Source organism: Anabrus simplex, chromosome 2 (assembly GCF_040414725.1).
Source record: "Anabrus simplex isolate iqAnaSimp1 chromosome 2, ASM4041472v1, whole genome shotgun sequence".
NCBI lineage: Eukaryota > Metazoa > Arthropoda > Insecta > Orthoptera > Tettigoniidae > Anabrus > Anabrus simplex.
In genome coordinates, this window is record NC_090266.1 from 536,798,120 (window position 1) to 536,815,355 (window position 17,236).

Genomic DNA, 17,236 nt, shown 5'->3' on the forward strand with positions numbered 1-17,236 from the left:
CCTCACTCCTTTCTGGATTGCTGCTTCTTTTTCAAAGCCCTCGATTCGTATCACTGCAGACTGATTTTTATACATATTGTAGATAATTCTTCATTCTCGGTATCTGATCCCAATCACCTTCAGAATCTTAAATAGCTTTGTCCAATCAACATTATCGAATGCCTTTTCTAGATCTATGAATGCCATGTACGTAGGCTTGTCCTTCTTGAATCGATACTCTAAGATCAGACGTAAAGTCAGGATTGCTTCACGTGTTCCTACATTTCCTCTGAAGCCAAATTGATCTCTTCCCAACTCAGCTTCAACTTGTTTTCCATTCTTCTGTAAACAATACGTGTTAAAATTTTGCAGGCATGAGATACTAAACTAATGGTGCGATAGTTTTCACTCCTGTCATCACCGGCTTTTTTGGGAATAGGTATAACTACATTTTGCCGAAAATCGGATGGGACTTCTCCTGTCTCATACATCTTACACACTAAATAGAATAACCTGGCCATGCTGGTTTCTCCTAAGGCAGTCAATAATTCAGAGGGAATGTCATCAATTCCAGGTGCCTTGTTCCTATTTAGGTCACTCACAGCTCTGTCAAACTCTGACCTCAGAATTGGGTCTCCCATTTCATCAGCATCAACAGCCTCTTCTGGTTCCAGAACCAAATTATCTACATCTTCAACTTGATACAACTGTTGGATATGTTGTTGCCGTCTTTCGGCTTTGTCTTCTTTCCCTAGAAGTGTCTTTCCATATGAACTCTTGATATTCATACACCTAGATTTCCTTTCTCCAAAGGTTTCCTTGATTTTCCTGTATGCAGCATCTACCTTTCCTAGGACCATACAACCTTCGACATCCTTGCACTTCTCCTTCAGCCATTCTTCCTTAGCTACCTTGCACTTTCTGTCCACTTCATTCTTTAATCGCCTGTATTCTTTTCTGTCCTCTTCATTTCTAGCATTTTTATATTGTCGTCGTTCATCAATCAGGTCTAGTGTCTCTTGAGTTATCCACTGATTCTTAGTTGATCTTTTCTTCCTTCCTAACATATCTTCAGCAGCCCTGCTGACTTCATTTTTCATGACTATCCACTCTTCCTATATTGTGTTTCCTTCAGTCTTTTCATTTAGACCTTTTGCAACATGTTCCTTGAAACAATCCCTCACAGTCCAATCTTTCAACTTTTCTAGATCCCATCTTTTTGCATTCTTTCCTTTCTTCTATTTCTACAGCTTCAGATGGCATTTCATGTCTAACACGTTGTGGTCAGAGTCCACGTCTGCTCCTGGGAAAATTTTGCAATCCAACACCTGGTTTCTGAATCTCTGCTTAATCATAATGAAGTCTATTTGATATCTTCCAGTGTCTCCAGGTCTCGTCCACGTATTGTGGTGTTTGAACCAAGTATTGGCAAGGACTAAATTATGATCAGTGCAGAATTCAACCAGCCGACTTCCTCTTTCGTTTCTTTGTCCCAATCCGAATTCTCGTACTGAATTACCTTCTCTTCCTTGGCCTACCACTGCATTCCTGTCTCCCATCACAATTAGATTCTCGTCACCTTTTACATTTTGTATTAAAACTTCTATCTCTTCATATGTTCTTTCAATTTCCTCATCATCTGCTGAGCTAATAGGCATATAGGCCTGCACTGTTGTGGCGGGCATTGGTTTGGTGTCTATCTTGACTGCAATAATTCTTTCACTATGCTGGCCATAGTAGCTTACTCGCTGCCCTGTCTTCTTATTCATTATTAAACCAACTCCTGCATTTCCTCTGTTTGATTTTGTGTTGATAATTTGGTAGTCGCCTGACCAGAAATCCTGTTCTTCCTGCCAACGTACTTCGCTTATACTAACTACATCTAACTTTAGTCTATCCATCTCCCTTTTCAGATTCTCTAATCTACCACAACGATTCAAATTTGTAACATTCCACGCTCCGACTCGCAGAATGTCAGTACCCACCTTCCTGATGATCGCCCCCTCTCGTGTAGTCCCCACCCGGAGATTCGAATGGGGGACTAGTTTACCTCCTGAATATTTTACCCGGGAGGAAGCCATCATCAGTACATCATTCATACAGAGAGAACAGCATGTCCTCGGGAGTTAGTTACTTCTGTAGTTTCCCGTTATTTTCAGCCGTGTAGCAGTATCAACACAGCTAAGCCATGTTGAGTATTATTACTAGTCCATATCAGTCAATCATCCAGACTGCCGCCCTTGCAACTTCCGAAAGGCTGCTATCCCTCTTTCGATGAACCATTCCTTAGTCTGGTCTCTCAACAGATGCCCATCCGATATGGTTGCACCTGCGGCTCGGCTATCTGCTTCATAGGGACACGCAAGCCTCCCCACCGTTGCAAGGTCACATGGTTCGCAGGGGAGGTCAAGGCCATCAATATTGTTAATTCGACTTGTTTTTAAATCAGGTTACTCATATAATGACTTCCTTTTTAAGTGGAGTTTTTTAATGTATTCAATTTTGTAGTAGATTTAAGATCAAATTTTAATCCGGTACCTGATATGGTTAGAGGTAATGCTACAGCTAATGATGCCCCATAGAAAAGGGCGAAACATACACCAGTTCTGAATTTAATGAGGATTTAACTCTAACTTAAATATTGAGTTGTATTGAATAGGTGGAAGAGAAATAAATTTCTTACATTTTTCATAAGATTACTTTCATTACGGATTCGCAATGATTTTCTTTACTTGTAATACATACCACTTAGTCGAGCAAATTGTCTCTTCTCTCTCAATGGGCCGATGACCTTCGATGTTAAGCCCCTTAAAACAACAAGCAAGCACCTTTCTCCCAAGTCTTCCCAGCCCAAACTTTGCAACATTTTTATAATGCTACTCTTTTGTCGGAAATCATCCAGAACAAATCGAGCTGCTTTTCTTTAGATTTTGGCCAGGTCTTGAATCAAGTAATCCTGGTGAAGGTCCCATACAATGTAACCACACTCTAGTTGGGGTATTACCAGAGACTTATATGCCCTCTCCTTTACATCCTTACTACAACCCGTAAATACCCTCATAATGATGTGCAGAGATATTTATTTACAATCATAATTATGTGATTACCCCAATGAAGATCTTTCCTTATATTAACACCTAGGTACTTACAATGATCCCCAAAAGAAACTTTCACCCCATCAACGCAGTAATTAAAAGTGAGAGGACTTTTCCTATTAGTGAAACTGACAACCCGACTCTTAACCCCGTTTATCATCATTTTTTTTTTTTGCTACGGGCTTTACGTCGCTCCGACACAGATAGGTCTTATGGCGACGATGGGATAGGAAAGGCCTAGGAGTTGGAAGGAAGCGGCCGTGGCCTTAATTAAGGTACAGCCCCAGCATTTGCCTGGTGTGAAAATGGGAAACCACGGAAAACCATCTTCAGGGCTGCCGATAGTGGGATTCGAACCTACTATCTCCCGGATGCAAGCTCACAGCCGCGCGCCTCAACGCGCACGGCCAACTCGCCCGGTGTTTATCATCATACCATTGCTTACTGTGCATCTCATAACATTATCAAGGTAATTTTGCAGTTGCTCACTCTTCTAACCTATTTATTACTCTGTACAAAATAGCATCTTCTGCAAAAAGCCTTATCTCTGATGCCACTTCTTTACACATATCATTGAGATATTTAAGAAAACATAAAGGTCCAATAATAATGCCTCGAGGAAATCCCCTCTTAATTATTACAGGGTCAAATAAAGCTTCGCCTTCTCTAATTCTCTGAGGTCTATTTTCTAGAAATATAGCCACCCGTTCAGTCATTGTTTCTTTCGTCAAGTCCAGTTGCACTCGTTTGCCAGTAGTCTCCCATGATCTACCCTATCAAATGCCTTAGATAATTCAATGGCGATACAGTCCATTTGACCTCCTGAATCCAGGATATCTGCTCTATCTTGCTGGAATCCTACAAGTTGAGCTTCATTGGAATAACCTTTCCTAAACCCAAACTGCCTTCTTTCAAGCCAGTTATTAATTTCACAAACATGTCTAATATAATCAGAAAAAATGCTTTTACAAAGTTTACATGCAGTACATGTCAAACTGACTGGCCCGTAATTTTCAGCTTTGTGTCTGTCACCCTTTCATTTATACGCATGGGCTACTATAGCACTCTCCATTCATTTCGTATGGCTCCTTCATGCAGACAATAATCAAATAAGTACATAAAATATGGTAAAATATGGTACTATATCCCAATCCATTGTCTTTAGTATATCCCCCGGAACCTTATCAATTCCAGCTGCTTTTCTAGCTATCAACTTTTGTGTCTTACTGTAAATGTCATTGTTGTCATAGGTAAATTTTAATACTCCCTTAGTATTAGTCACCTCTCCTATCTGGACATTATCCTTGTAACCAACAATCTTTACATGCTGCTGACTGAATCCTCCTGTCTTTTGAAGATCCTCGCATACACACTTCCCTTGTTCATTAATGATTCTTGGAATGTTCTTCGTGGAACCTGTTTCTGCCTTAAGGTACGTATACATACTCTTCCATTTTTCACTAAAATTTGTATGACTGCCAATTATGCTTGCCATCATGTTATCCTTAGCAGACTTCTTTGATAGACTCAATTTCCTAGTAAGTTCCTTCAATTTCTCCTTATATCCACAGGCCTTTCTAACTCTATTTCTTTCCAACCTGTACCTCCTTCTTAGTCTCTTTACTTCTCTGTTATAATATAGTAGATCTTTACCATTCCTTACCACCTTTAAAGGTACAAACCTATGTTCATATTCCTCAACAATTGCTTTAAACCCATCCCAGAGTCTGTTTATTTTTTTATTTACAGTTTTCCAACGATCATAGTCGTAATTTTAATACCTTCCTTTCTTTCACATTTGTTTTTAACCACCACAAAAACAGCTTCGTGATCACTAATACCATCTATTACTTCGGTTTCTCTATAGAACTCATCTGGTTTTACGAGCACCACATCCAGTATACTCTTCCCTATAGTTGGTCCCATTACTTTCTGAATCAGATGCCCTTCCCTTATTAACTTATTTGACATTTTTTGGTCATGCTTCCTGTCGTTCGCATTACCTTCCCAATTTACATTTGGTAAATTGAGATCACCCGCTACAATCCTGTTCGTTTCCTTATCGTTTCTCGCATAGCTGATTATCTTATCAAATAATTCTGAATCAGCGTCAACGCTACCATTTACCGGATTGTACACTACAAAGATATCAAGTTGCCTATTATCTTTAGAGATGAGAATTACACCTAGAATTTCGTGTTTGTCATCTTTAACTTTTTCGTAGCTTACAAAGTCTTCTTTCACCAGAATGAATACTCCCTATCCTAACATTCCTATCCTATCCCTACGATACACACTATAGTTCCGTGAGAAAATTTCTGTATCCATTATATCATTTTTCAGCCATGATTTAACTTTTATTACATTATCTGGTAAGTATATATATCTATTAAATTACTTAATTCTATTCCTTTCGTTACAATACTTCTACATCTCAGCACTAACATTTTTATGTCATCCCTAGTTGACTTCCAGTTGCCTGTTCCCTTATCACTGCTCCCTATCACACACTCCCCTTGTTCATTAATGATTCCTGGTATGTCCTTCTTGGAACCTGTTTCTGCCTTAAGGTATGTATACATACTCTTCCTTTTTTCAATGTGATTTATTTCCCTTTAAACAATTATGTCATCTGCATACAATCTTATTTTTGATGTTATATTGTTTGCTAAATCATTTGCGTATATTAAGAAAAGTAACGGACCCATTATACTACCCTGTGCAATTCCCTTCCAAACTTTCTCTTCCTGTGATATATTATTTCCTACTTTGACTTTCTGCGCCCTTGAATTTAGAAATGCTCTTATCCAACGTATAACCCTTACGTCCAATCCTATTCCCTCCAATTTCTTTAATAATATTCCATGTTCCACTTTATCAAAGGCTTTGGAAAGATCTATGGCTATGCAATCTAACTGACCTCCTGAATCCAACCGATCTGATATGTCCTGCTAAAATCACACCAGTTGTGCCTCACAAGAAAATTTCTTTCTACATCCATACTGGCTCCTCATGAACCAATTTTTATCATCACATATCCCTCTGATGTACTTTGCTATTAAACTCTCCAGTATTTTACAAACCGTACTGGTCAGGCTGATTGGTCTGTAGTTCTCTGGTTTCATTTTATCACCCTTTCCTTTATAAAATGGTATTATTATAGATTCCTTCCATTCCTTCGGTATTACACTATTATTTGTGACATAGTCAAAGAGAAATTTTAAATAAGGCACTATGTACCACCCCATTGTCTTTAATACCTCCCCAGTAATTCGATTACTTCCTGCTGCTTTTCCTTGCTGATGCAGTTAGATTTCTCTGAAAATATCTTCATTTGTGAACGAGAACCTTCTTGTTTCCCTATGTGTCTCTCCATCTCTATCTTTTGTTATGGTTTTCAACTCCTGACAATCTTCTACTGAATCTCTGAATTCCCTACTAAATAGATTTGCTTTCTAACTGCCCTCCTGAATCCAACTGATCTGATATGCCCTGCTGAAATCCCACCAGTTGTACCTCACAAGAAAATTTATTTCTGTTGAATAGTGTTCACCCCCTTCTCCCACCATAATAGGAATTTGAATTCATTTTCCTTTTTTATTCCTGATATATGAATACAGCTTTTTCCATTTCCCTTAGTGGTCATTACCCTCTTGAAGTATGCCATTCATATAATTCTCTTTTGATTCCTTTTTCACTCTATTTAGGTCCCTCATTAGCTGTTTTCTAGTTTCTCTATTCTCCTTACCCTCTTTGATTTTCCTGTTTACTATTCTACATTGTCTTTTAAATTTTATCCTTCTTAACAGGTACAAATCTCTTTTCTCCTTCCGAAATGATTCCTTTAAATTTAGCCCAAAGTGTATCCACATTACTCCCTTCACTTATCCAACAACTGAATTGTGATTTAAGGTAAGTCCCAAATTCATCAACTTTAGTTTTTCTGTACAGTTTCTTGTCTTGTGTGACCCTCTTATTATGCATTTTTGGTATGAGTCCTACATCCATTATTACAGCCTTATGGTCACCTATTCCTTCAATTACCTCAGTTTTATCAAGAAGCATTTAATAAAAGATAATTAAAATATATTAAACATAATAATTGAAGGTTTTACAAGAGTTAGGTTATATTTAGGATGGGTTAGGTACGACAAATATTGTAACTTGTGTTGCACGGTAACTAACGCTGGCAGATCTAAGGACAATATAGATTGCAGACTAGCACAAAGAAGGAAGGCCCTTGTTAAGAAAAGAAATTTGCTCATTTTGAACAGTGATATAGGAATTAGGAAGATGTTTTTGAAGTGTGGCATTGTATGGAAGTGAATCATGGGCAATAACTAGTTTTAGAAAGAAAGATAATAGAAGCCCTTGAAATGTGGTGTTACAAAAGAATGCTGAAGGCGAAGTGGGGAGATAGAATCACGAATGAAGGGATATTGATTCGAATTGTTGGGAGGAGAATGATTTACTGAAATTTGACCAGAAGAAGAGACAGAATGTTAGGACACATCTTAAGACACTCAGGAATTGTTCAGTTAGTTTTAGCGGGAAGTGTGTATAGTAAGAACAGTAGGGGTAGTCCAAGGCAAACAGATTAGAAGAGATGTGGGATGTAGTGGTTACACGGAAATGAAAAGGTTAGCACAGGATAGCGTGGCATGAAGAGTTGCATCAAAACATTCTATGGACTGATGGCTCAAACAACGACGATAAACAGAAATATGAGATAAGGAATTATATACTCAAAAACATAGAAACTTTTCAGTTATTGTGGGATACCTATAGAAAAAATTGAATACAGTTTTGGGTGAATAATTATTTTCTTTGGTGTCAAATTATGCAAATACTTTATAATTATCTTAACATATGTCCGACATATGAAAATCCGCATTGTGAGCATGTCAATATGTACACTCCGGATCCTGTATATCGGTTATTGCTAAGATTGACTTTATTATGTCGGACAGACAGGAAGGAGATTTTTTACAAGATACCTGCTGTCATTTCTTGATGGATACAGTACTTTTGCATCCATCTCTTGGCACAGGCCAGAGTAAAGTGTAGCTTCCACCCAAGTCCCAGTCAACATCCATGGCTGTGACAATATGGAAGTTGCTGGGGCATGGGTAGTGCTGAGTAATGACATTCAGAGCATGACTAGTGCATCTGAGTGTTATGAAAGGTGCTGCTCATAGGGTCAGTCATGCTGCAATAGTACTTTCTGACCCAGTGAGGAAAGCAATGGCAAACTACCTCACTCCTCATCTTGCCTAGTACGCCTCATTTTGGTGCTGCCATTGGTTTTTGGGGTTTCCTTATAACCGCATAACCTTTGGTGGTGCTATTTTGAGGATCCAACCAGCCTCTGGGCTGATGACCTAACAGAGAAGACATATGGAGCATTTCAACGAGGAGAAGCATAATAAATACTCAGCAATGAGCATACATATGGGGGAGACAGGACACCGGTTCACTTCGATGAAGAAGGACATAACAATAATTAAGAACATGAGAAAGGGTAAACTCTTAAATGAACTAGAAAGTTATATATTTTCTTGGAACAGATTTATAACAAAGATAAGAATCTTAATTATGTCACGGACGTAAAAAGCTCATTACATCAAGTGACACCCGATTTGTTGAATACGGTTAGAACAAGTCAAGATAAATCCCCTCGTGTATTCATTTCTATAGGTTTATAAACTTAAATACATTTGCGTTCTGGTGGATAGCTGGGTTATTCTAAGTGAAAGTGGCATAATATTTTTTTAAATTTTATTAATTAGTCGATTGACCATTTCAACTCTAAATCCATTAGGTCTTGCGAGATCTCTTATGTAGTTTAATTCAATTTTTGAATTTTTAGGGGACATAGGAATTTTTAGAGCTCTATAGATTAAACTGTAGAAGGACGCTTGTTTATGTGAAACATGGTGTAATGGTGAGCTATTTATGGTTACTAATGATTGTGTAGGTTTTCTATAGATTTTGAATTCAAAGGCGTTATTCATACGTGTAACTGCTATGTCCAAAAAGTTTAGTGAACAATTAGTCTCGTCTTCCTTAGTGGATTTTAAGTTGGGGTCAATGTTATATAAGCTCTCCAAAATTTCATTACTATTGGTGACTTCTTTATCTATGATTACAAACGTTTCGTCCACATATCTTAACCATAAATTTACACCTTTAATATTTGCCTTTATTTTCGTGTGCTCAATTGTGTCCATAAAAATGTCAGCAAGTCAGTCGAGAGCTGGACTCCGTAGTCATAGAACACGGGTGATACAAGCGGGCCACTTAATGTAAGTTAATTTTCGTTCTTCACAAATTAATCCAAATGTTGTTCCTGTTAGTCACCATTTTTCAACCTTAATTCATTTTGTATTATCCATTTTACAGACTAAATATCACTGTTGACCACTGATGAAGGGAATGGTTGACTTCCCGAAACATGTATGGATAAATAGTTTTCTTTCATCAATAAGTGTATTGACAAGGCGGATTCAAATATAACCATTTTAAATAGTTGTGTAATACATTACTAAATATCAGACGTTTCAACTTCGATAATGCTTATATATATCAGCCCATGGCGGAACACAACAATTAAACCAACGTTATACAGATACCAGTTAAACCACGCCAAAGAACAACAAAATATTGAAACAGAAAGACCTCCAGCTCAAGACTGTTTTAACGATCAATATTTCACAGATTTTTAACTTTAAGAATGTTTTTTGAAAACTTTTTAAACTAACATTTCATTTTGTGTGTTCTGGTGTTTTTAAATTTATTCATGTCGTACTGACGATGACCCAATGCTGGGTCGAAACAAGTCTATTTATGTGTGAAATTTCGTCTTAATTGGACATAAAATACATGGTATTGACTAGGAGGATTAAAATAGTTTTGTACAATTTTATAAGAGGGGCTTCCGGGCCGAGGCGGTAAAGGTGTGCTCGGTTCACACGGAAGGACGTGGGTTCGAATCCTCGCCAGGAAGTCGTAAAATTTAGGAAATGAGATTTTCACTTCTGGAGGTGCATATGGCCCTGAGGTTCACTCAGCCTACACCAAAAATGAGTACCAGTTTAATTACTGGGGGCAAAGGCGGCGGGGCATAGAGCTAACCACTCTACCTCATCACGTGCCGCGGTTAACAATGGTGGAAGCCTTTACCTTCCACTCCTCCAAGGGCCTTCATGGCCTGGATGGAGGTGTCTTTGTCTTTTGACAATTTTGTAAGAACCATTCACTTGGCTTGAGAAGAGTTATGGGATTCTCAAGATTTTGACTGCCATTCTCAAGACTCTCAAGCAAGATGATTTCCCATCCTTTTTGTAAGAACCATTCACTTGGCTTGAGAAGAGTTATGGGATTCTCAAGATTTTGACTGCCATTCTCAAGACTCTCAAGCAAGATGATTTCCCATCCTGACAGTTAATTAATCCATTATGTTTTCTGAAAGAATTTTGTAGTTTCACATAGCATATTGTTTCAAAGCTCTTTCACTAACTTGTATTGGCAATAGTCATAAGGGTTTCATAGATTTGAGCTATTTATATTCGTACTTATATTATTTATATTTGTTTGTGTTTTTTCCCCTACAGTACATGTTTTGAGCAACGTTTACAAAACCACCTGAAGAAATGTAATGCAAGGCAAAAACAAAACCCAGACTACATTATTCCTGGAATAAATAATGACCCTGCAGTAACAGAAAATAAGCGGACAAAATCACTGGCTGAAACTGAAGGTGAAGATTTGCTGGAATTGATAGAGAAGATAAAATATATTTCAGAAGGTAACAATTCTTCTAAGATAGCTATGTTCCATATGGATAGTAAGTTTATTTTGAGAATAGTAATCAGGAATGTTTTGTTAAGTAGGAAGCCATATTTCCCAGTGTCGACTTTCTTAATGTAACTTTAAAGCTATTCAGTCTATTGAACACTAATTATAACACATATAACATTATCACACACCTTTTAAAAAGTACATACCATTAAACAAAGAATGACATGTTTGATTCTACAGGAACATCTTCAGATTCTATCAAATCACTTTAAATCATGCACATATATGTACAATATTTTTCACATTGCGTGAACTTGTCTGAGATTGAGAGTTGGTGATATTATGAACAAGTATTAACAGTTAACGATTGTAGCAGTTATCAACCGTCACCTTATTAACTTATAGAAATGTTTGTATACTTACCTAAGCTGCTAATGAATTGTCCGCCACCTTGAACAATTGCTTCTGGACTGAGGTGGCCTTGGCGAGTAGATAAGTAGAGGGGTGAGTGGAAAATTCTGTGGGCTTTGAACTCTGTTCCCTTTCACTCTCCCCAGAACGTGTAGTGTACATATATGGTTAACTTTCCTTTTTTACCCTATGTTATTTGTATTACCTGTGTTACTTGTGTTTTCCTTATATTAACACATAGGTACTTACAAATCAAATCAAATCAAAATCAAATCAAAATCTCTTTATTTGCAAATGAGGTGTCTACCTCGGTGGCAAATGGTACACTAAAATACATTATTGTCAAGCACTAAATTTTAAATTAACAGGAGACGAATAAAATTTTCCTAGAATACAATATTATACAATTTACGCTAATAATTTTTTCTATTAAACACACACATCATCCTTAATAAATTTATATTGTTTACAAAATTCTACTTATAATATCTTACAAACATAGTCAACTCATATACAGTACGGTATGTGAAATTACTTCTAATAATACTATACAACTGGTATAAGATTAAAATTTACATAGCATTTATTTACATATTTATATTTTACCCATTTTGGAACCTAAGTAGCATAACGACCTGCTGCGTCTTAACCAGAGCCCCTTTTGCCACCACTCTTCAGAGTTCCTGAAGGGCCTTCACAGCTACCGTAGCGGTCCCAGGGCCCTCGAAGTCCCCACTGTACTTCACCCCTACAGGCAGTCCCCTACTTGGGCTGTCCAAACTCCTTAGACCAGGGGATGGAATTAATTTAATCACACACATTTATTATTTACAATATCCTGCACTGGTCGAATGCCCTCTAACATTTAATTTATTATCTCTGTTGTTGTTTATTCTCTTCTTGAATATCTGTACAGATTTTGGAAAAGGATCAAACACTACCCCTGGTAAACTGTTCCACTCCTTCACGCCCTTCCCAATGAAAGAAAATTTACCCCAATCGCTTCTGCTAAAATTCCTTCTAATTTTGTACTTGTGGTCAGTTCTACCAATATAATTATTTTCCAACCGAAGCCTCTCACGGATATCTCCCCATGCTTCTTCTCCTGTATAGGCTCTATATAATCCTATAAGTCTACTTTTCTCCCTTCTCTTACTTAAAGTTTCCCACCCAAGTTCCTTTAACATTTCTGATACACTACTCTTTCTCCTGAAATCCCCTGTTACAAACCTTGCTGCTTTCCTCTGCACACCATCTAGTTCTTTTATTAGGTATTCTTGGTGAGGATCCCAAACACTGTTTGCATATTCCAATAATGGACGAACCATACTTAAGTAACATTTTTCTTTTAATTCTTTGTTGCATCCTTTAAGTAGCCTCATTATGACATGTAACGATCTGTATGCTTTCCCAACAACGTCATCAACATGACCCTTCCAGTGCAAATTACTTTCAAATCTCACACCTAAGTATTTGCACTTGCCATCTTTTGGGATAACTACCTCATCCAAAGTATATTCAAATTCAGTTTTAAAGCTCCTGTTTGTAAAAGTTGTAACAGTTGATTTGGATCCATTAATCTTCATATTATTTTCTTCAACCCATTCCTGGATACTGTCAAGGTCCCTTTGTAATTCTGAACAATCCTCAATGTTATTTATTTCCCTATAAACAATTATGTCATCTGCATACAATCTTATTTTCGATGTTATATTGTTCCCTAAGTCATTTGCGTATATTAAGAAAAGTAACGGACCGATTATACTACCCTGTGCAATTCCCTTCCAGACTTTCTCTTCCTGTGATATATTATTTCCTACTTTGACTTTCTGAACCCTTGAATTTAGAAATGTTCTTATCCAACGTATAACCCTTACGTCCAATCCTATTCCCTCCAATTTCTTTAATAATATTCCATGTTCCACTCTATCAAAGGCTTTGGAAAGATCTATGGCTATGCAATCTAACTGGCCTCCTGAATCTAACTGATCTGATATGTCCTGCTGAAATCCCACCAGTTGTGCCTCGCAAGAAAATTTCTTTCTAAATCCATACTGGCTCCTCATGAACCAATTTTTATCATCACATATCCCTCTGATGTACTTTGCTATTAAACTCTCCAGTATTTTACAAACTATACTGGTCAGGCTGATTGGTCTGTCGTTCTCTGGTTTCCTTTTATCACCCTTTCCTTTATAAATTGGTATTATTATAGATTCCTTCCATTCCTTTGATATCACACTATTATTTATGACATAGTCAAAGAGAAATTTTAAATAAGGCACTATATACCACCCCATTGTCTTTAATACCTCCCCAGTAATTTGATCACTTCCTGCTGCTTTTCCTTGCTGAAGCAGTTGGATTTCTCTGAAAATATCTTCATTTGTGAATGAGAAGCTTCTTGTTTCCCTCTGTGTCTCTCCCTCTCTATCTTCTGTTACGGTTTCCAAGTCCTGACAATCTGCTACTGAATCTCGGAATTCCCTACTGAAGAGGTTTGCTTTCTCAGTATCTGTTAAATAGTGTTCACCCCCTTCTCCCACCATTGTAGGAATTTGGATTCCTTTTCCTTTTTGATTCCTAATATATGAATACAGCTTTTTCCATTTCCCTTTGTGGTCATTACCCTCTTGAAGAATGCCATTCATATAATTCTCTTTTGCTTCCTTTTTCACTCTATTCAGTTCCCTCATTAGTTGTTTTCTAGTTTCTCTATTCTCCCTACCTTCTTTGATTTTCCTGTTTACTATTCTACATTTTCTTTTTAATTTTCTTATTTCCCTTGTGTAATAAACAGGGTCTGAGGTCATTTTACCCTTCTTAACAGGTACAAATCTCTTCTCTCCTTCCCAAATTATTCCTTTAAATTTAGCCCAAAGTGTATCCACATTATTCCCTTCACTTATCCAACAACTGAATTGTGATTTAAGGTAAGTCCCAAATTCATCAACTTTAGTTTTTCTGTATAATTTCTTGTCTTTTGTGACCCTCTTATTAAGCATTTTTTGGTACGAGTCCTACATCCATTATTACAGCCTTATGGTCACCTATTCCTTCAATTACCTCAGTTTTATCAACAATTTCCCATGGTTTAACCAAGAATACATCTAGCAAGTTATTGAGACGAGTTGGTTCTTGTACTACCTGTGTAAATCCTCCCTCCCAAATTAACTTATTTGCCAGTTTCTGTTCATGGGCTTCACTTGCAGCTCCATTCCATTCAACTTCAGGCAAGTTTAGATTTCCCCCAATTATTACCGTATCATTATTGTTTTTATGAGTATAATCTATTATTTTCTCAAATATTTCCATATCTCTTTCCTCTCTTCCAGGCCTATATGTTCCTATAATTCCCACCTCCTTCATATTATCACAAACTAATTTTATCCCTAATATTTCATCCCTTTCATCAGTAAACCATTCATGCGAACAATAAGTTTCCTTCACCAGAATAAATACCCCTCCTCCTTTTTTATCTCCTCGGTCTCTACGATAGACTGTATACCCTTCTGGAAATACTTCTGTATTACCCACCCCTTCTCTCAACCACGATTCCACTCCTATCACCACATCCGTCTCATAAGATTCCATCAATGTACCGAATTTTAATTGTTTATTTACTACACTCTGACAGTTTACCAAGAGCAATCTCAGACCTCCTTCCTCCCTAAAACTTGACTGTTGCAATTGGGTAACGTTTGACTCACGAGTTGAGAACTTCCCTGGAACCCAGATCCTTGTACATAGATCTTGATTTAAGGGTCTGGGTTTTCTGGCAAGTTTCCCTGTATGTGCCAGTTTAGTGGTATGGGTTTTCTTAAGTACCGATTAGTTTGCAAATCTCTGTTGATAATTGTAGCAAAAGGAACTTTCACCCCATCAATGCAGTAATTAAAACTGAGAGGACTTTTCCTATTTGTGAAACTCAACTTGACTTTTAATCACATTTATCATCATACCATTGCCTACTGTCCATCTCACAATATCATCAAGGTCATTTTGCAGTTTCTAACAATCTTGTAACTTATTTATTACTCTATACAGAATAACATCACCTGCAAAAAACCGTATCTCTGATTCCACTTCTTTACAACATATCGTCTGTATATATAAAATAACTTGTCCTGACTGACTGACTGACTGACTGACTGACTGACTCATCATCGCCGAGCCAAAACTACTGGACATAAGGACATGAAATTTTGGGAATATGTTCATATTAAGATGTATGTGCTCACTAAGAGAGGATTTTTGGATATTCCGTTGCTAAGGGGGTGAAAAGGGGGGTTAAATTTTAAAACGAGTGTATCTATATCTCAAAACTTTGAACGTTTACAGATGTAAAAATTGGAATTTAGAATCTCCTTTAAAAATAAGGAAACACGTATTTTTTTGTTTTCAGAAAATTCCAATAGGTGGGGTGAAAAAGGGTGAAAAATGGGTTGAATGCCTTTAATCAGGATGCCGGTACTTATATCCCAGAAACTGAAGATATTATAGACCTGAAAATTAATACGTTTGATCTCTTTTAAAAATAAAGAAACAAGTAATTTCTTGTTTTTGGTAAATCCAATTAATGGGAGGGTGAAAAGGGGGTGAACATTTAAAATAAGTGCATCTATATCTCAAAACTTTTAAAGTTTATGGATATAAAAATTGGCATTTAGAATCCCCTTTAAAAATAAAGAAACACGTATTTTTTTGTTTTCGGAAAATCCCAATAGGAAGGGTGGAAAAGGGTGAAAAATGGGTTGAATGCCCTTAATGAGGCTACTTATATTTGAGAACCTGAAGTTATTACAGACCTGGAAATTGGTGTTAGGGATCTCCTTTAAAAATAAAGAAACACGTATTTTTTTGTTTCTGAAAAATCCAATTAATGGGGGGTGAAGGGGGGTGAATGTTTAAAATGAGTGTATCTATATCTCAAAACTTTGAACGTTTACAGATGTAAAAATTGGTATTTAGAATCTACATTAACAATGAAGAAACGCGTATATTTTGTTTTCGGAAAATCCCAATAGGAGGGGTGAAAAGTGGTGAAAAATATGTTGAATGCCTTTAATGAGTATACTTATATCTCAGAAACTGAGGATATTACAGACCTGAAAATTGGTGTTTGGGATCTCATATAAAAATAAAGAAATGGGCATTTTTGTTTTTGGAAAATCAAATTAATGGGGGGTAAAAAGGGGGTGAACTTTTAAAATGAGTGTATCTACATCTTAAACCTTTACAGATGAAAAATTGGTGTTTAGAATCTTCCTTAAAAATAAGGAAACGTGTATTATTTTGTTTTCAGAAAATTCCCATAGGAGGGGTGAAAAAGTGTTTGAATGCCTTTAATCAGGATACCGGTACTTATATCTCAAAAACTAAAGATATTACAGACTTGAAAAATGGTACGTTTGATATCTTTTAAAATAAAGAAATACGTAATTTTTTGTTTTCGGAAAATCCAATTAATGGGAGGGTGAAAAGGGGGTGAATTTTTAAAATGAGTGCATCTATATCTCAAAATTTTTAAAGTTTACAGATGTAAAAATTGGTATTTAGAATCTTCATTAAAAATAAAGAAACACGTATTTTTTGTTTTTGGAAAATCCTTTTAATGGGGGGTGAAAAGGGGTGAAATTTTGAAATGAGTATCTATATCTCAAAACTTTGAACGTTTACAGATGTAAAAATTGTTATTTGGAATCTACATTAAAAATGAAGAGACGCATATTATATTTTTCGGAAAATCCCAATAGGAGGGGTGAAAAGGGGTGAAAATGTATTGAATGCCTTTAATGAGGATACTTATATCTCAGACACTGAAGATATTACAGACCTGAAATTTGTTGTTCGGCATCTCCTATAAAAATAAAGAAATACGCATTTTTTGTTTTTAGAAAATCCAATTAATGGGGGGTAAAAAGGGGTGAATTTTTAAAATGAGTGTATCC

General features: G+C 36.7%; 1 protein-coding gene across 6 annotated transcripts in view; it reads left to right on the top strand.

Annotated features, from left to right (window-relative positions):
- Window positions 1-17,236, top strand: part of LOC136864211 (tRNA:m(4)X modification enzyme TRM13 homolog) — a 397,328-nt gene that overhangs the window by 184,058 nt on the left and 196,034 nt on the right. For all 6 annotated transcript variants that reach the window (XM_068226212.1, XM_067140912.2, XM_067140913.2 and 3 more), the window contains one exon: window positions 10,688-10,881. In XM_068226212.1, the coding sequence (XP_068082313.1) occupies window positions 10,688-10,881 (194 nt within the window). The remainder of the gene's footprint in view (window positions 1-10,687; window positions 10,882-17,236) is intronic.